Genomic DNA, 20202 nt, shown 5'->3' on the forward strand with positions numbered 1-20202 from the left:
GGGGTTACTTCCCTTCTTCTTTTAATGCCACTAGGACCAGCTCGAGAGTCACTGGATTTCTGTCACACAACATATCTGTCCATAGAGGCCTGTACCTCTCGTTCCTTCATGACTTTCCTAAAGTGGTTCACAACATTGTCAGTGTAATAGTCATCAGCACAGCTTGCAGTAGCTATGTCAGGGTGATTTCCATCAAAAAAGGTTTGCACTTCAAGCCACTTTGCACACATTTCCTTAATCTTTGAAGTAGGTAACTTCTTCAATTTCTCTCTCCCCTCCTCCGAAGCAGTTCCCTCAGGTCTGGCCTCTTGCTGTTCAAGATGATCTAGCAGCTCATCAGTGGTTAGTTCGTCATTGTCCTCCTCCACCAACTCCTCCACATCCTCCCCACTAACCTCCAACCCCCAGCACTTCCCCAATGCCACAATGGTTTCCTCAACTGGCATAGGATTCCCAGGGTTAGCCTCAAACCCTTCAAAATCCCTTTTGTCTACACATTTTGGCCACAGTTTCTTCCAAGCAGAGTTCAAGGTCCTCTTAGTCACTTCCTCCCAAGCCTTACCTATAAGGTTTATACAACTGAGGATATTAAAGTGATCCTTTCAAAACTCTTTTAGAGTCAATCGAGTTTCTGTGGTCACTTCAAAGCACTTTTGAAACATAGCTTTTGTGTACAGTTTCTTGAAGTTGGAAATGACCTGCTGGTCCATGGGCTGCAGGAGAGGAGTGGTATTAGGAGGCAAAAACTTGACCTTAATGAAGCTCATGTCCCTAGAAAGTCACTCTGCCAAGTCTGTAGGATGACCAGGGGCATTGTCTAATACCAGGAGGCACTTAAGGTCTAATTTCTTTTCAATTAGGTTATTTTTCACATTGGGGGCAAATGCATGGTGTAACCAGTCATAGAAAAAGTCCCTAGTGACCCATGCCTTACTGTTTGCCCTCCACAGCACACACAAATTAGCCTTGAGGACATTCTTTTGCCTGAACACTATGGGAGTTTCTGAGTGATACACCAATAAAGGCTTCACTTTGCAATCACCACTAGCATTGGCACACATCAGAAGAGTAAGCCTGCCTTTCATAGGCTTATGTCCTGGGAGTGCCTTTTCCTCCTGAGTAATGTAGGTCCTGCTTGGCAGTTTCTTCCAAAACAGGCCTGTTTTGTTGCAATTAAACACTTGTTCAGGTTTCAAGTCTTCACTGTCTAAGTAATCATTGAATTCCTTCACATATTTTTCAGCTGCTTTTTGGTCCGAACTGGCAGCCTCACCATGCCTAATCACACTATGTATGCCACTACGATTCTTAAATCTTTCAAACCAACCTTTGCTGGCCTTAAATTCACTCACATCACCACTAGTTGCAGGCAATTTCTTTACCAAATCATCATGCAACTGCCTAGCCTTTTCACAAATGATCGCTTGAGAGATGCTATCTCCTGCTATTTGTTTTTCATTTATCCACATCAATAACAGTCTCTCAACATCTTCTAACACTTGAGGTCGCTGTTTCGTAATCACAGTTGCACCTTTTGCAACAACAGCTTCCTTGATTGCCATTTTCCTGGTCGCTATAGTAGCGATGGTTGATTGGGGTTTTGTATACAACCTGGCTAGCTCCGACACACGCACTGCACTTTTGTACTTTGCAATTATCTCTTTCTTCATTTCAATAGTCATTAGCACCCTTTTTCTCGAAGGGTTGGCACTAGAAGCTTTCTTGGGGCCCATGGTGACTTATTTTGCAGAAACAAGCACCAAAAACACTGATAATATGGAATGTACCGAATGTATCCTTAGATGCGAGCACACTGGCTGGCTTGTAAACACTGGCACACACGGGGCAGTTCAGGCCACTCGTGGACACGTCTCGGTCGAATTGCGTATGGCAGGTTTTTTAACGGGAACTGAGGCAAAATTTTTGTGTTAAAATGTATCGAATACCGGATTTATCAGATACAGATGCCATCGCAAACCAAGAGTCCACTGTATTACCACAGCACAGTAAAAAGTTAAATATTTACAAAAGGGTCTAGACAGTTTCTGGACTCATTCTCAGTGAGTCAAAAGATATACAGTGGACCCCCGCATAACGATGGCATCGCATAGCGATTTTTCCGCATAACGATTACTTTTATCGCAAAATTTTTGCCGCGCATACCGATTAAAAACCCGCATACCGATTTTCGTCCGAGACGCGTCCAATGTGCCCTCAGCCAGCCTCACATGTGCCGCTCCGTCCCATTGTTTACCAGCCAGCCTCCGCGGTAACATCCAAGCATACACTCGGAATATTTCGTATTATTACAGTATTTTCGGTGCTGTTTCTGGAAAATAAGTGACCATGGGCCCCAAGAAAGCTTCTAGTGCCAACCCTGTGGTAAAAAGGGTGAGAATTAGTATGGAAATTAAGAAAGATTTTGAAGGGTTTGGGGCTAACCCTGAGAAGCCTATGCCAGTTGTGGAATCCATTGTGCCTACTTCAAAGATTAAGGAAATGTGTGCAGAGTGGGTTGAACTGCAAACCTTTATAGATGAAAATCACCCTGACACAGCTGTTGCAAGCCGTGCTTGTGACTATTTCAATGACAATGTTATGGCCCATTTTAGGAAAGTCTTGAAGGAACGGGAGGTACAGAGCTCTATGGACAGATTTGTTGTGCGACAGAGGTCCAGTGACTCTCAAGCTGGTCCTAGTGGCATTAAAAGAAGAAGGGAAGTAACCCCAGAAAAGGACTTGCTACCTCAAGTCCTAATGGAAGGGGATTCCCCTTCTAAACAGTAAGAAGATAATGCTCTCCCCTCCTCCCATCCCATCAATCATCACCAGATCTTCAATAAAAGTAAGTGTCATGTAATTGTGCATGCCTTTTTCAGTTTGTGTGTATTAAAATTAACATTTCATGTGGTAAAAAAAAATTTTTTTCATACTTTTGGGCGTCTTGCACGGATTAATTTTATTTCCATTATTTCTTATGGGGAAAATTCATTCGCATAACGATGAGCCCTCTTGCACGGATTAAAATCGTTAACCGGGGGTCCACTGTACAGCAGACCCCCGGATTATGGAATTAATTCATTCCAGAGAGAGAGTGACTTATCCCGAATCTGACTTATTCGGAATTAATTTTCCCTATAAGAAATAATGGAAATCCAATTAATCCATTTCAGACACCCAAAAGTATTAAAAAAAATGTTTTCTACATGCAATATACATTTACCTACACAGAAAACAATGATACATGAAGAATAAAACAATAATAACATCACACTTACCTTTATTGAAGACATGGTGATGTATGGAAGACGGGAGGAGGGGAGAGGCAGGAGGAGTTTACAACTGTTTGGAAGGAGAATCCCACTCCATAAAGACTTCAGGTACCAAGTCCTTATGCTGGGTTACTTCCCTTCTTTGTTTTTTAATGCCACTAGGACCAGCTTGAGAGTCACTGGATCACTGTCGCTCAAAAAAGTGTTCCAGAGAGGTCTGTTTTTGGCGTATGTTAGGAATTGTGTTGGGAGACAGGACAAGATAGTCCTTCAATATGACACTAATATCAGCTCTACGGCTTTTTTTTTTTTTTTCAACAAACCAGCCGTATCCCACCAAGGCAGGGTGGCCAAAAAAGAAAAACTGTAGTTTCTCTTTTTAAATTTAGTAATTTATACAAGAAAAGGGGTTACTAGCCCCTTGGCCCCGGCCTTTTAGTCGCCTCTTACAACACGCATGGCTTACGTAGGAAGAATTCTGTTCCACTTCCCCATGGAGATAAGAGGAAATAAACAAGAACAAGAACTAGAAAGAAAATAGCAGAAAACCCAGAGGGGTGTGTATATATATGCTTGTATATATATGTGTAGTCTCCATGGGGAAGTGGAACAGAATTCTTCCTCCGTAAGCCATGCGTGTTGTAAGAGGCAACTAAAATGCCAGGAGCAAGGGGCTAGTAACCCCTTCTCCTGTATATATTACTAAATGTAAAAGGACAAACTTTTGTTTTTCCTTTTGGGCCACCCCGCCTCGGTGGGATACGGCTGGTGTGTTGAAAGAAAGAATATATGTGTAGTGTGACCTAAGTGTAAGTAGAAGCAGCAAGATGTTTATGAGACAGAAAAAAGGACACCAGCAATCCTACCATCATGTAAAACAATTACAGACTTTCGTTTTACACACACTTAGCAGGACAGTAGTACCTCCCTGGGCAGTTTCTGTTTACCAACCTACTACCTAATTACGGCTTATTTATCTAGCACAATTCATTTAATATGACATAATAAACAATATTAATAACATAGAAACATGATATATACTCTACAATGAATAAAATATGGCATTAAGACTGTCATGAGTGGTAGTGTGTTGTTTGTTGTTGGGTGTATAAGGGCCACTGAAAGATAAGCCTTACATAGTAGTGGTGAAGGCGGCAGCAAGAGGCAGCAGAGAAGGCGGCCTTGTCAGTTGCCCTATATACCTCCAACAACAATGGAGGAGTTTCGTGCTGTCCTTCTATCGATTAATCGCTTAACTTACTTGCTACACTGTTAATGCTACACTTTATCGCTGGCTGGTGCTATAGCCTTTATCGATTCCTGCTGTTTTAGTATTGCACATATTGTAGAATCACTGAAAAAGGCACATTCTCCCCTCTCTCTCAACCCTTTACCAAAGGGCTGGCTGGCTCTAGAAGCTTTCAGTGGGCCCATGGTGACCTATTTAGCAGTTACAAGCACTAAAAAGAATGGAATAATACAAAATGTATCTTATGAACATGTGGGATTGTCCTCACTGGCTGTACATGGAGTGTCGGGGCCACTCAGGCCATGCGGACATGTTCCAGATGAATGACTTATACCTAGTTCAGTGACGTTCACCGAGCCAAAATTTTGACAAAAAAACGTTACTTACAGTGGACCCTCAGTTAACGACATTAATCCGTTCCAGAGAGCTTGTCCTTAACCGATTCTATCATTATCCAATTTAATTTTCCCCATAAGAAATAATGGAAAACCAATTAATCCGTTCCAGACACCCAAAAGTATTAAAAAAAAAATTTTTTCACATGAAATATACATTTTCCTACACAGAAAACAAAGAGACATGAACAATAAATACGTACATTAATAATACATAAAATGACACTTACCTTTATTGAAGACTTAGTGATGAGACAGGAGGAGGGGAGATCATGGAGGTGTATTATTGTTTGGAAGGGGAATCCCCTTCCATAAGGACTTGAGTTAGCAAGTCCTTTTCTGGGGTTACCTCCCTAATTTGTTTTTTAATGCCACTAGGACCAGCTTGAGACACTGGACCCCTGTCGCACAAAAAATCTGTCCAGAGAGCCCTGTTTCTGGCATGTCTTTAAGATTTCCCTAAAACGGGACACAACATTGTCATTGCAAAAGTCACCAGCACGGCTTACAACAGCTGTGTCAGGGTAATGTTCATCCATAAGGGCTTGTACCTTTGTCCACATTGCACAAATGTCATTAATTGTTGAGGAAGGCAACTTCCTCCATCTCTCTTCCCCCTCCTCTGAAGCAATATCCTCAGCTGTGGTCTGTTGCTGTTGCAGATGCTCTTTCAGTTCATCAGTGGTTAGCTCTTCATTGTCATCCTCCACCAACTCTTCCACATCCTCGCCACTGACCTCCAACCCCATGGACTTTTCCAATGACACAATAGATTCCACAACTGGTATAGGCTCCTCAGGGTTAGCCCCAAACCCTTCAAAATCCTTCTTGTACACATTCTGGCCACAATTTTCTCCAAGCAGAGTTCCCCTCAAGGAAGGTTCCTTGATGTTGGTGAGGGGCTCTTGATTTAGGGAATTGGATCTGTGCTCCAGTTCCCCGAATTAAGCCTGAATGCCTTCCACATCCCCCCCCAGGCGCTGTATAATCCTCCGGGTTTAGCGCTTCCCCCTTGATTATAATAATAATAATCCAAGCAGAGTTCAAAGTCCTGCAAGTCACTCCCTCCCAAGCTTACCAAAAGGGTTATGCAACTGAGGATACTGAAGTGATCTTTCCAGAACTCTCTTAGGGTCAATTTCGTGTCTGAGGTCACTTCAAAGCACTTTTGAAACACTGCTTTGGTGCACAGTTTTTTGAAATTTGAAATGACCTGCTGGTCCATGGGCTGGAGGAGAGGAGTGGTGTTAGGAGGCAAAAACTTGACTCTGATGAAACTAAACTCCCCCACAATTCGCTCTTGCAAGTCTGGAGGATGCAGGAGCATTGTCAAATACCAGGAGGCACTCGAGTTCCAATTTATTTTCCAGGACGTATTTTTTCACACTGGGGCCAAACACGTGATAGTACCAATTGTGGAAAATGTCCCTAGTGACCCATCCCTTACTGTTTGCCCTTCACATCACGCACAAATTAGCCTTGACGACACTGTTTTTCTTGAACACTCTGGGAGTTTCAGAGTGATACACCACTAAAGGCTTCACTTTGCAATTCCCACTAGCATTACTACAAAAAATGAGAGTTAGCCTGTCTTTCATAGGCTTGTGTCCTGGGAGTGCCTTTTCCTCCTGAGTAATGTAGGTCCTGTTTGGCATTTTCTTCCAAAACAGGCCTGTTTCATCACAGCTGAGCATTTGTTGGGGTTTTAATTTTTCAGTGTCTACGTACCCCTTAAATTCCTACACATATTTTTCAGCTGCTTTTTTGTCATAACTGGCAGCCTCACCATGCCTTATCACACTGTGTATGCCACTACGATTCTTAAATCTCTCAAACCAACCTTTGCTGGCCTTAAATTCACTAACATCAGCACTAGTTCCAGGCATTTTCTTAATTAGATCATTATGCAACTGCCTTGCCTTTTCACATATGATTGACTGAAACACTCTCCTGATAAGTGTTTCTTGTTGATCCACACCAATAACAGTCTCTCCACATCTTCAAGTATTTGCAATCTCTGTTTTGTAAGCACATTTGCACCTTTCACAACAACAGCTTCCTTGATTGCCTTTTTGTTGGCCAAGATAGTAGCGATGGTTGATTGGGGTTTATTATACAACCTGGTCAGCTTGGAGGCACGCACTCCATTTTCGTACTTTGCGATTATCTCTTTCTTCAATTCAATAGTATTTCTCACCCTTATTACCACAGGGTTGGCACTAGAAGCTTTCTTTGGGCCCATAGTGGCTTATTTAGCAGTTACAAGCATTAAAAATAATGGAATAATAAAAATGTATCGCATATACGTGTGGAATCGTCCACAGTGGCTTGTAAACAACAGCCCACTGGCTGTACATAGATTGGCCAGGTGGTCGTGAGGACACGTTCTGGACGAATGTCCTTAACTGAGTTTTTCATCATTAGCCGAGCCAATATTTTGACTCAAAAATGCATCGGTATCCGATTTTATCGCTATCCGATGGCATCGTTAACTGAGGGTCCACTGTATTCCGAATATTACTTATTCCGATGACGACTTAATCCGGGGTCCACTGTATGTATGTACATACACTGGCATTTTTTAAAAGCTTAAACACCACATTGATATCAACAATAGAGCTCTTCCTCAGGGACCATTCCACAATAATCCCTTTTCCAAATCAGAGCCTGTAAATGGCGTAACACTTAGACTCATTCACTTTATCTTATTTTCCTCAAGAGTTTCTCAACCGTCTTTTCTGACTGAGATATACCCTTGCAAAAGGCTTCCAAAAGCCCTGGTGACTTCTGGGGAGGTGTAGGGTAACTTAAAGCCAGATTCTCCACTAGACCCTTCCTGGACCAGTGGAAGGTAAGGCTTTACTAGCCAACCTTGACTGTTGGAGTAGGGGTGTCAGCATAGTTGCTGATCCCCTGTATATGTATATGTTATCTGAGTATCATAGTTAGTACCATCCATATGTTTTACATACACGACCCCTTGCTAGGCCCAGTGACTAGTTTGTGTGATGTCACGTGATGCCACATGAGTGCGTGGGATGCGCTGCATCGGCCTCAGTTCCTCGTAGGCCTAGCAGGTGACAGGACAGGCAGTTTGGGCTCTCCCTTATCACAGTCTGCAATATAAGTGTTAATACCCAACGACTTGTGTTTAACTCCAACCATCAAATCTCCACGAACCCTCACAACAGGGGTTGAGAGGCTCAAATTGCCTGCTGGTGCTTAACCAGGTTGCACCAACAGTTTAGAATATTTAACCCTTTGAGGGTTTTCGTCGTACTAGTACGTCTTACGCGTAGGGGTTTTTGACGTACTAGTACTCATAAATTCTAGCGGCCTCAAATCTAGTGGGAGAAAGCTGGTAGGCCTTCATATGAAAGAATGGGTCTATGTGGTCAGTGTGCACAGTCTAAAAAAAATCCTGCAGCACACAGTGCATAATGAGAAAAAAAAAACTTTGACCATTTTTTTTTAATAAATCAGCGACTTTGCAGTGTATTTTCGTATGGTATTTATTGTTGTATTCTAGTTTTCTTGGTCTCATTTTATAGAATGGAAGACATATTACAGAAATTGAGATGATTTTGACTGGTTTTACAAAGAAAGGTGCTTTGAAATTGAGCTCAAAGTAGCAGAAATGTTCGATTTTTACCAAACTTCAAAAGTAAACAAATCGTGCCAAGCGTGCAATACACGTCAACTGGTGAGTCTAATATTCTTTCACAAGTGCACCAATAATATTTATACCATTTTTTACACTAATGCAGTAGTCTGCATAAAAGTAAATCTTATATTTTTTGTGAAAATAAAAATTCAAAGTGGAAAGCAAAAGAATATAAGAGGGGCCTTGAGACGTGACTAATGACCAGAGGAAATGTCATTTTAGTGCCAGGAATGTCTTTCTTGTTTATTCTGGACCCTATTCGGAAATTGGCATCTTTTGAAATTTGTGTGAAATTGGCAAAATTGCTAAATTCTGACCACTGTACTGGATAGTTGAATTTCATAAATGAGTGGTTTCTTGCACCCATTCGATAGAAAAAATGGAGTTCTAGCGAAATATTCATGTTTTTTGTCGACTAGTACAGTGAAATTGGTCGAAAATGGGGCTCAAAGTGGGCAAAATCGCCGATGCGTAAACATCGCCGAGACCGCTAACTTTGCGAGAGCATAATTCAGTACGATTTCTATCAAATTTCAAACTTTTGGTGTCTTTATGATCGGGAAAAGATTCTCTATCTTTTCATAAGAGAAAATATTTTTTTTTTTTTTAAATTTGGCCGACCCTGAGAACGAGTTTCGGAGAGGGCCTGTCGACCCTCAAAGGGTTAAACATCCTACCTATGTACAAAGCTAAACAATTTATGGCCAGATAATATTATAAAGTTGAGTAAATTCCCTTTAGCTATTAATGGAAATACTCCTGAATATAATATTAAGTGAAAAAGCCAAAATAACACATAGGAATACAGTAGAACCTCTACTTGCGAGTTTAATCCGTTCCATGACCTTGCTCGCAACTGGATTTGCTCTTCTGCAGAGTCAATTTTCCTCATTTAAATTAATTGAAATGCAATTAATCTGTTCCAGTGGAATTCTGTACTTCAATAATTTTGCTAATATCAACTCTAGGGCTTATTTATCTTTCTCACTTCATCTAATATGACATAATAAACAATATAAATAACAAAGAAACCTGATATATACTTTAAAATGAATAAAATACGTATGTCATTCATGTAGTGGTATGGGCGGTGTCGGCAGTGGACAAGAGTTTGTCTGGAGACCGGGCAAAATACTTCATGAATAATTTTGCTAATATCTATACGGCTTATTTATCTATCACAGTTCATCTAATATGACATAACAAACAATATAAATAACATAGAAACCTGATATATACTCTAGAATGAATAAAATATGTCATTCATGTGTGGTGTCAGCGGCTGACGAGAGTTTGTCTGGAGACAGGACAACATACTCCTTGAATATTTCGCTATCATCAACTCTACGGCTTATTTATCTATCACAGTTCGTTTAATATGAAATAATAAACAATATAAATCACACAGAAACCTGATATATACTCTAGAATGAATAAAATATGTCATTATGTAACAGGTGGAGGCAGCCACAACCGCTCCCTCTTTGTTGTGGTAAACACTGCCATCTAGTGACGGCCTTCTGAAGCCATCTATTATTATAATTATTATATGTAGTACATTATTATTATACAGTGGACCCCCGGTTCGCGATGCTATCGGTATCTGATAAATCCGGTATGCGATGTATTATATCACAAAAAATTTGCCTCGGTTCCCGTTACAAAGCCCAGTATAAGCGATTCGTCCAAGACGTGTCCACATGTGGCCTGAACTGCCCCATGTGTGCCATTGTTTACAAGCCAGCCAGTGTGCTCGCATCTAAGGATATATTCGGTACATTCCATATTATCACAGTGTTTTTGGTGCTTGTTTCTGCAAAATAAGTCACCAAGGGCCCCAAGAAAGCTTCTAGTGCCAGCCCTTCAAGACCAAGGGTGCTAATGACTATTGAAATGAAGAGAGAGATAATTAAAAAGTACGAAAGTGGAGTGCGTGTGTCGGAGCTGGCCAAGTTATATACAAAACCCCAATCAACCATCTCTACTACAGTGACCAGGAAAATGGCAATCAAGGAAGCTGTTGTTGCAAAAGGTGCAACTGTGATTGCGAAACAGCGACCGCAAGTGTTAGAAAATGTTGAGAGACTGTTATTGGTGTGGATAAATGAAAAACAGATAGCAGGAGATAGCATCTGTCAAGCGATCATTTGTGAAAAGGCTAGGCAGTTGCATGATGATTTGGTAAAGAAATTGCCTGCAACTAGTGGTGATGTGAGTGAATTTAAGGCCAGCAAAGGTTGGTTTGAAAGATTTAAGAATCGTAGTGGCATACATAGTGTGATTAGGCATGGTGAGGCTGCCAGTTCAGACCAAAAAGCAGCTGAAAAATATGTGAAGGAATTCAAGGATTACAATGACAGTGAAGACTTGAAACCTGAACAAGTGTTTAATTGCGATGAAACAGGCCTGTTTTGGAAGAAATTGCCAAGCAGAACCTACATTACTCAGGAGGAAAAGGCACTCCCAGGACATAAGCCTATGAAAGGCAGGCTTACTCTTCTGATGTGTGCCAATGCTAGTGGTGATTGCAAAGTGAAGCCTTTATTGGTGTATCACTCAGAAACTCCCATAGTGTTCAGGCAAAAGAATGTCCTCAAGGCTAATTTGTGTGTGCTGTGGAGGGCAAACAGTAAGGCATGGGTCACTAGGGACTATGACTGGTTACACCATGCTTTTGTCCCCAACTGTGAAAAATTACCTAATTGAAAAGAAATTAGACCTTAAGTGCCTCCTGGTATTAGACAATGCTCCTGGTCATCCTACAGACTTGGCAGAGCGACTTTCTGGGGACATGAGCTTCATTAAGGTCAAGTTTTTGCCTCTTAATACCACTCCTCTCCTGCAGCCCAAGGACCAGCAGGTCATTTCCAACTTCAAGAAACTGTACACAAAAGCTATGTTTCAAAAGTGCTTTGAAGTGACCACAGAAACTCGATTGACTCTAAAAGAGTTTTGGAAGGATCACTTTAATATCCTCAGTTGTATAAACCTTATAGGTAAGGCTTGGGAGGAAGTGATTAAACGGACCTTGAACACTGCTTGGAAAAAAACTGTGGCCAGAATATGTAGACAAAAGGGATTTTGAAGGGTTTGAGGCTAACCCTGAGAATCCTATGCTAGTTGAGGAATCTATTGTGGCATTGGGGAAGTCCTTGGGGTTGGAGGTTAGTGGGGAGGATGTGAAAGAGTTGGTGGTGGAGGACAATGAAGAACTAACCACTGATGAGCTGCTAGATCGTCTTGAACAGCAAGAGGGCAGACCTGAGGAAACTGCTTCGTAGGAGGGGATAGAGAAATTGAAGAAGTTGCCTACTTCTAAGATTAAGGAAATGTGTGCAAAGTGGCTTGAAGTGCAAACCTTTATTGATGAAAATCACCCTGACACAGCTACTGCAAGCCGTGCTGGTGACTATTACACTGACAATTTTGTGAACCACTTTAGGAAAGTCATGAGGAATGAGAGGTACAGGCCTCTATGGACAGATATGTTGTGCGACAGAAATCCAGTGACTCTCGAGCTGGTCCTAGTGGCATTAAAAGAAGGGAAGTAACCCCGGAAAAAGACTTGATACCTCAAGTCCTAATGGAAGGGGATTCCCCTTCTAAACACTAACACCATCCACACTCTCCCCTCCTCCCATCCCATCAATCATCACCAGATCTTCATTAAAGGTAAATGTCAATTATTCTATTGTTATTAATCTATTGTTATTGTTGTTATTGTAATTATTCTATTGCATTAAACTTAATATTTCATGTGGTAAAATTTTTTTGTTCGTACTTTTGGGAGTCTTGCATGGATTAATTTGATTTCCATTATTTCTTATGGGGAAAATTAATTCAACTTTCGATATTTTCGACATTCGATAGCTCTCAGGAACGGGTTAGTATCGAATGTCGAGGGTCCACTGTACAATACTCTTCATTTTTTTTTTTTAAATGATCATAATATAAATGGACAAAGTTCAGAATCAGCGGACTTAGTCCTTTGACCACCAGATACTAAGAATATTGTAAACTGTAAAACAGTACAGTATAATAGTACTCTACATGTACAGTACTAATGTACTTTCAATTTCAATATGCTGTCCTCTACTGTACATGTACAATGGAGGATAGTACGTGCAGTGGTACCTTGACTTACAAGTGCCCTAACTTACGAGTTTTTTGAGTTACGAGCCATTGCTCAGTTGATTTTTTGCTTTGAGTTGCAAGCCAGAATCTGAGTTACAAGCAAGCTTCAGATACGCTGCTACTAGTTGGCGCAGTGAACACCACAACATCTGCCCAGCATCCCACATTTCACTTGTTCAGTGCATATAGTTACCTCACTATGGAAGCATCTCTCTTGTGTTGTGCTTGCATTTTGTGCTTTTTGTGCAGTTATTTTGCCAAATTTCTTTTTTCTGACCATGGGTCCCAAGAGAGTAAGTGCAAAGGACAGTGCTGAGAAGAAGAGGATGATGTCCATTGAATTAAAGCATGAAATCATAGAAATAAAACGAGCGAGGTGTGTGTGTGTGTGTGTGTGTGTAGTCAACTTGGTGAGGCAGTACAAGCGTAGTACTTCTACAATATGTACCATACTAAAGCAGGAGGAGTCGATGAAGGCTATAACGCCAACCAAGGGTGTTAAAATAATTTCTAAGCTGCGGACCACTGTCCATGAAAAGATGGAGAAGCTGCTGTTGATGTGGCTGATGGAGTTTATTGAAAGGAAACACCCAGAAAAAGTTGCAACTGGTCGTGCGTTGGCGCTATTTAATGACACTTGCCAAACTCATTTCTGAAACATTCTGAAAGGGAGGCTGAAACAAACCTCCTTTGACAGGTTTTTATTGAAATGCCCTGCAGATGAAAGTGAGGAAAGCGTGGTGAAAAAGGCAAAAATCAGTGAAAGTGAAAAAAAAAATTGTAGCAATTAAGTTCAGCAATAGTGTATCATTAAGAGTGTAGCAAGTAAGTTAAGTGATTAAGCGACAGAGTTTATGACAAACGAAAGCAACTGGAAAAGCACAAAACGAAACAAACTCCTCCGATCTCCTCTGCCTATCTTTTCCACCCTCCGCCTCCACCAGCATCTTCCGTTAGCCCAAGTCGTCTGATCTCCAAGGTAAATACTCTTAATAAAATCAGTTTATTTCTTTACATTCTCATTACAGTGGACCCCCGAGTTTTGTCGGCATCGATTCTCATGAAATCTGACTTTCGGCAAGTTTTTTCGGCAAAATTTAGCCTCGTGGTTCATGATTGGACTCGTGATTTGGCGATCGTCCGGTACCCGTCCGTCCATCACCGCGCACACAAAGCCAGTCTCCCGCACCATTCACACTCAGTGTGCCATTGTTTAACAGCACGTGACCATCACCCCGCGGGTTCATACAATATATTTCGTAATAATCCATTGTTTTTTGTGATTGCAACTGCTAAATAAGTCACCATGGGCCCAAGGAAAGCTAGCGCAAGCCCTTTGGTTAAGAAAGTGAGGAACACGATCGAATTCAAGAAGGAAATCATTGAAAAATATGAACGCAGAGTGCGTGTTACAGAACTTGCCAGGATGTATGGCAAACCCAATTCAACCATCACTTCGATCGTGGCGAAGGGAAAGGATACAAAGTGTGCTGTTGTTGCAAAAGGAGTAGATATGCTTGGAGAAAACTGTGGCCAGAATGTGTACAAGAGAGGGATTTTGAAGGGTTTGGGGCTGACCCTAAGGAGCCTATGCCAGTTGTAGAATCTATTGTGGCATTGGGGATGTCCCTGGGGTTGGAGGTGAGTGGTGAGGATGTGGAAGAGTTGGTGGAGGACCACAGGGACGAGCTAACCACTGCAGAGCTGCAAGAGCTTCATCTGCAACAGCAAGAGATCACAGCTCAGGAAACTGCTGCAGAGGAGGAGGAAGAGAGATGGAGGAAGGTGCCTTCTTCAATGATTAAGGACATTTGTGCAAAGTGGACTGAAGTGCAAAACAATTATGGATGAACTTCACCCTAACAAAGCTGTTGCAGGCTGTATTGGCAACATGTACAATGACAGTGTTGTGGTCCCACTTCAGACAAATCTTAAAAGAAACCACCAGAAACAGATTTCTGGGACAGACATTTCTGCAACAGGTTCCAGTGCCTCCCAAGGCTCCCTCAGTGCTCCTAATAAACAGAAGGGAAGTAACCCCAGATAAGGATTCTCATACCTGAGTACTAATGGAAGGAGACTCTCCCTTCCAAACAATAGTGTACTCCTGTCTTCCATCCACCCAAATCTTTCAGTAAAGGGTAAGTACGTTATTATTACTTTATATGTATGTGTACCTGATTTCTCATTGTTTTCAGTATGTAAATCTTTATTTAATTTGAAAAAATATTTTATTTAATTAGTGTCGAACGTGATTAATTTTTTTTTTTTTATTATCACACTATCATTCTCACCAAGGCAGTAAGTGGCTCCTAAAAGAAAACTTTCACCATCATTCACCCACTGTCCATTATTTATAGGGAAATGTGACGCCATTTGGCAATATATCTCGGCAGGCTCTGGAATGATTAAGAACTATGAAACTCGGGGTCCACTGCATATGTTTTTATACAATGTTTCTTATCTTGAATACATTGTTTAAAACCCATAACAAAAAAAATTAAAAGTTAGGTATTGAAACAGATTAATGGCATTTCAATTAATTTCAATGATAGAAAATGACTGACAGGCAAGCAAATTCGAGTTACAGCCGTCACGAGCCAATTAACCGCAAGTCAAGGTACGTCAGGTATTATTTATTGCACTTGATCACTATTATGGTGAGAGTGTGAAGTAAACTGCTCCTTTTTTTTTTGATCAATATGCACTACATACCATGCCACTGAGATGCCAAATCAACTTTCCTTATTAGTTCAAGTTTTACTTAACACTGGCATTCACATGCTTCCTCTGGCATCACTTAAAGTCGCTAATGTTAAAAGTGGTTTACTTAATATACCAATGGTCACACATCACACCACAAATCCAAGGAAAATTGGAGACTGGAGTGTCGAGAGTATGTACAAAGAGAATCACCACAAACTTACATGGAGCTATGGCTCCGAGAAATGCAACTGAAACATGTTCTGAACAAGTGCACGCAGCCCATACTGACAAACGTTAGAATGGTCAGACCTGAATGCTGATTTTGAAGACTACCATTAATGGGTCTGTTATTAAAGGGTTTACTGTACATAGAACTGACAAACAGACACAGTGTATTTTAAAGCCTTTCCCCATCAGTATAGCCACCTCTATACATTACAAATATTGTTTTAAGCCAACACAGTGTTTTGCACAGCCTCCACTCACTATTCAAGCACTGCTATTATTGTTATAATCAAAACTAAAACACTACACCTCATAAGTGCTATGTACACTTTCTGCAAGGAGGGATGTATGAAAGTAGGAATATGTGAAGGTTATGTGAGAAGTAAGGATGTGCAGTTAGGGGTTAATGCAAGAGTACAACTGAAATGTTGCTGCAACAGGTTAGTTTTTGGTTAAAAGTCAGAAAATACGTGACAAAGATGGAAGAGATTATGAGAGGAGCATGTTGGGGCAGTTTAGATGTCAGAAGGGATTATGTTATGTGCTGATGGGCAGGACAATCTAAGATATACTGAATGGACAGCAAATATGACAGTCTCTCACAGAGTAATGTCGGTTGTTTTTCCAGGTGGTACGTAAGCGAGTCAATTGTGTCCAATATGCAGATGATGGGCCAGAATCCTGTAAATACAGTAACCTCACCATTCAGCTACAAGCACATTTCTTTGGGAACCACCGCAACTTTTGCCAAAATATAGCTCGCTGTTCGTGATTGGCTTTGTGATTCTGGGCGATCGTCCAGTACGCATCCGCCATCAGCACACAAAGCCAGTCTCTGCAATCTACGTACACTCAGTGCCATTGTCAATAAAGGAGTGATCATCACCCCACAGGTCTATATGATGAGCATTTCATAATACATAACCATTGTTCTCTGTGCTTTCCAACTGCTTACAAGTCACCATGGTCTGGAGTGCCAATACTTCACTTTTGGTAAAGAAAGTGAAGAATACATCGACCCTATGAAAGAAATCATTGAAAATATGAGAGGAGTGTGTGTTACAGAGCTGTTGGTGATATGGGGCAAACTCTATTCAAATCCATCACTGACGTGAAGGAAAGAAATAAAGTGTGCTGCTGGTTGTTGCAAAAAGGGTAGATATGACAAAAAAGAGAGATCGCGCAAACTCCTCAAAGGAAGTGGGAGGTTATTGATGGTGGATTACCCAAAAACAAAGTAGCAGGAGAGGTACTGATGCAAATGATATTATGAAACGTGCAAGCAAATGGTGGCTGATGACCTTGTAAACAAATGCCTGCAACAGTGGTGATGCTCGTGGATTTGGCGCCAGTGAAGAAGGTTGGTCGAGAGATTTAAGAAGCATAGTGTCATACACGGTGTGTAAGGTGATGGTAGTCCGGGCCAGTTCAGAGAAAAGGGAAGGCTGAGAAGTTTGTAACAGAAGTTTATGCATTTAGTCACTGAAAACTAAACCTCAGCAAGTGTTCATCTGTGACGAAATGGTGTCCATGAAAGAAAAATGCCAAAGAGGACCTACACATCATGCAGGAGGAAACGTGATTCCCAGGACATGTAGCCTATGAAAGACAGGCTAACCCCTATGTTTCAGTAATGCTAGTGGAACAAAGCAGTTTTATTTCTGGTCTATTATTCTGAAAATCCAGAGGTTCAAGAAAAACAGTAAGCTACAAGAGTAACTGTGTGTGATGTGGAAGGCCACCAGCAAGGCACATGGGTCAATAAGGAAATTTCTCTTGATTCGCGCAGAATGAAGGGGCTTGGGCCCCAGTGTGAAGAAATATCTCCGGAAATAAATTGAACTCGCGCCTTAGCACGGGACAATGTCTGCTCATCCTCCAGACTTCTGAAGAGCACTGAGGAGGAGTTTCGCTTATCAGTGAAGTTCTTGCCCCCATCACAACTCTCTCCTCAGCCCAAGGACCAGCAATACTCAAACTTCAAAAACTATACACCAAAGCAGAGTTTCAAAGTGCTTTGAAGTGACCTCAGACATTGAAAGACTATTTTAATATCTCACGTGCATATACCTGCAGGCGGCTGGAGCACTTGCAGGACTTTGAACTTGTTTAAAATCAGGCCAGAATGTGTGTACAAGAGAGGGACTTTGAAGGGCTTAAACACCTGAGGACCCTATGCCACTGGGGAAAGAGTGTGTCATCAGAATTTCATGAAGGATGTAAGTTTGGATGATGGGAAGAATTAAGAGACTCATGAAGAGCTAACCACTACAGAGTTGTAAGATCTCTCACCTGAAACAAATAACAGACCACATACAGCTCAGGAAATTGCTTTCAGAGGAGAAGGAAGAGACATGTGGAGAAGGTGCTTTTCAAAGATTAAAGGACATTTTGAGCAAAGTGACTGAAGTGCAAATATTTATGGATGAATCTCACCCTGACAAAGCTATTAGAGACAAAGACAACATGTACAAGACAGTGTTGTGTCCTACTTCAGACAAATCTTTTAAAAGAAAACACCAGAAACAGAGCTCTCTGGACAGATATTATTTGTGCAACAGGGGTCCAGTCTTCTCAAATTGTTCAGTGGCATTAAAAAGTACAGAAGGGAAGTAAATTCTATAGTGCAATCTTTTGGAAGTCTTCTAGTAAAGGTAAGTGTAATATTATTATTTTGCATATGTATGTACTTGATTTTGCATTGTTTTCTGTATGTAAATCATATATATTTTGATTTTTTTTTTTTTTTTTAACTTTTCTTGTGTCTGCAATGGATTAATTTATTTCCATTATTTCTGCGGGAGTAAATGTGGTTTTATATTCGGCAATTTCCGCCCTTCGCAGACTTCTCTGAACGGATTAATCACTTAAACCGGGTCCACTCAGTTTGATAAAACAATTTAGGATTCGCGCAAACTAACGGTTATGTAAGGTGTGAGAAAGAAAAGAAAGCGTTCGTGTGGAACACCCTATGAGAAATCAGGAGGTCCTGAATAGCTGACCGAGGTGGTTGGGTGCATGTCTGGCTGTTTTGAACATCAGTATGTCCAAGGATCTAGTAAAAATATGACTTCTTTGCACTTACTTTCAGAAATGGTACAACCAAAGCTGTATACAAAAGCATAATGGGATGAGGAAAGTTAAATTTCTGGATGGTCATATGTAAAGTACCTTGGGGAGTCTGGAAGCCAATATGAATGATGAATGTCCCATCAGAAGTATGTGACACAATGCCACTGTCTCAGCTTATTTTATCCACTTTCTCATGACCTTCACGCACTTCCCATAGAACTAACTGATAATAGTAAGGGCTAATCTGTTCACCACTGTTCCTATTTATGCCCTTCCCCTTCATAGCTCACTCTGCAGTTTCACTTAATTTACTTTTCTCCTTTGACATTCAATTCTGCCTCTATTTTTCCCTCATCTCCGTAGTTTCCAGTGATTCCTGCTTGCTCCCTCTCCCCATTTCCACATACACAAAAGCTCACTTCTACAAATTTATGTTCACTTCTGATCACTTCCAACTCATACCATGCTATTGTAAAGTGTGCACACTGAAGCTTCTGTATTCCCAGCAGCATCAGAGGCATAACTCTTTCTGGAACAAATCATCAGAGGAAATAAATGGTGAAAATACCGATGACAATGGAAATATAAAACACATATGCAGCATAATGTGATCCTTTATTGACAATGCATCACTCCACACAGTGGCTTCTGTCACTTCCATCAGAGACTGTAGATGACGGCATTAAACATCTTCTCAACACACACCCAGAGAAGACACTTTCGCCGCAGAATAGATACATAGTCCTCCTCACCAACCCATTGCCAAACATGCTTCCAACATATTTTTCCAATACCATTCCAAGTATCTACCTCCATAACTACTACTCATCAAAGAATACTATTACCTGTGAGATAGACAGTGACAAGCTTCATCCTCTCTCTGCAGTGGGTATACATAACTCCTTTGCATGACTTGGCAATCAAATTAGCCGTGTTTAAAACATCATGACCTCCAAACACTTACAGAGGACCCCGGTTAACGAGATATTTTTCACTCCAGAAGTATGTCTTGTGGGTGCCAGTACTGACCGAATTTGTTCCCTATAAGGAATATTGTGAAGCAGATTAGTCCATTTCAGACCCCCAAACACATGTACAAACAGCACTTACATAAATACACTATGATAATTGTCGACCGAGGTGATCGCGGTGCGGGTCCACTGTATTTGTGAACACCAATATACACAAGCAGGTCTGACGATACATGAATGCCTGTGTACAACAATCGCAATTCACACAACCACTTAATAAACTACAGAAACTCAAGACTTATCGCAACAGAAGACAATACTCGATATCGAAGAATCGAATCATCGCTATCTCTATATCCGATAACTTCAACAAGAATAGTGGTTTCTATAACATAGCTGAACCATTTGCCAAGAAACTTTTCCACGCTATCTCACATAAGAGCATAGGAATGGAAGAACACTTAAAGGTCTGCTCAAAACTTATCCACCTCCCTTCCAAGCTACCCAAGATTTT

General features: G+C 41.1%; 1 protein-coding gene across 1 annotated transcript in view; it reads right to left on the reverse strand.

Annotated features, from left to right (window-relative positions):
* The window catches only part of LOC128698569 (uncharacterized), a 105471-nt gene that overhangs the window by 17536 nt on the left and 67733 nt on the right, over window positions 1-20202 (reverse strand). The window contains exons 11-12 of the mRNA XM_070085027.1: window positions 19030-19246; window positions 18731-18753 (exon numbers count right to left, since the gene is read on the reverse strand). Of these exons, the coding sequence (XP_069941128.1) occupies window positions 18731-18753; window positions 19030-19246 (240 nt within the window). The remainder of the gene's footprint in view (window positions 1-18730; window positions 18754-19029; window positions 19247-20202) is intronic.

Source organism: Cherax quadricarinatus, chromosome 14, assembly GCF_038502225.1.
Source record: "Cherax quadricarinatus isolate ZL_2023a chromosome 14, ASM3850222v1, whole genome shotgun sequence".
Classification (NCBI taxonomy): Eukaryota; Metazoa; Arthropoda; class Malacostraca; order Decapoda; family Parastacidae; genus Cherax; species Cherax quadricarinatus.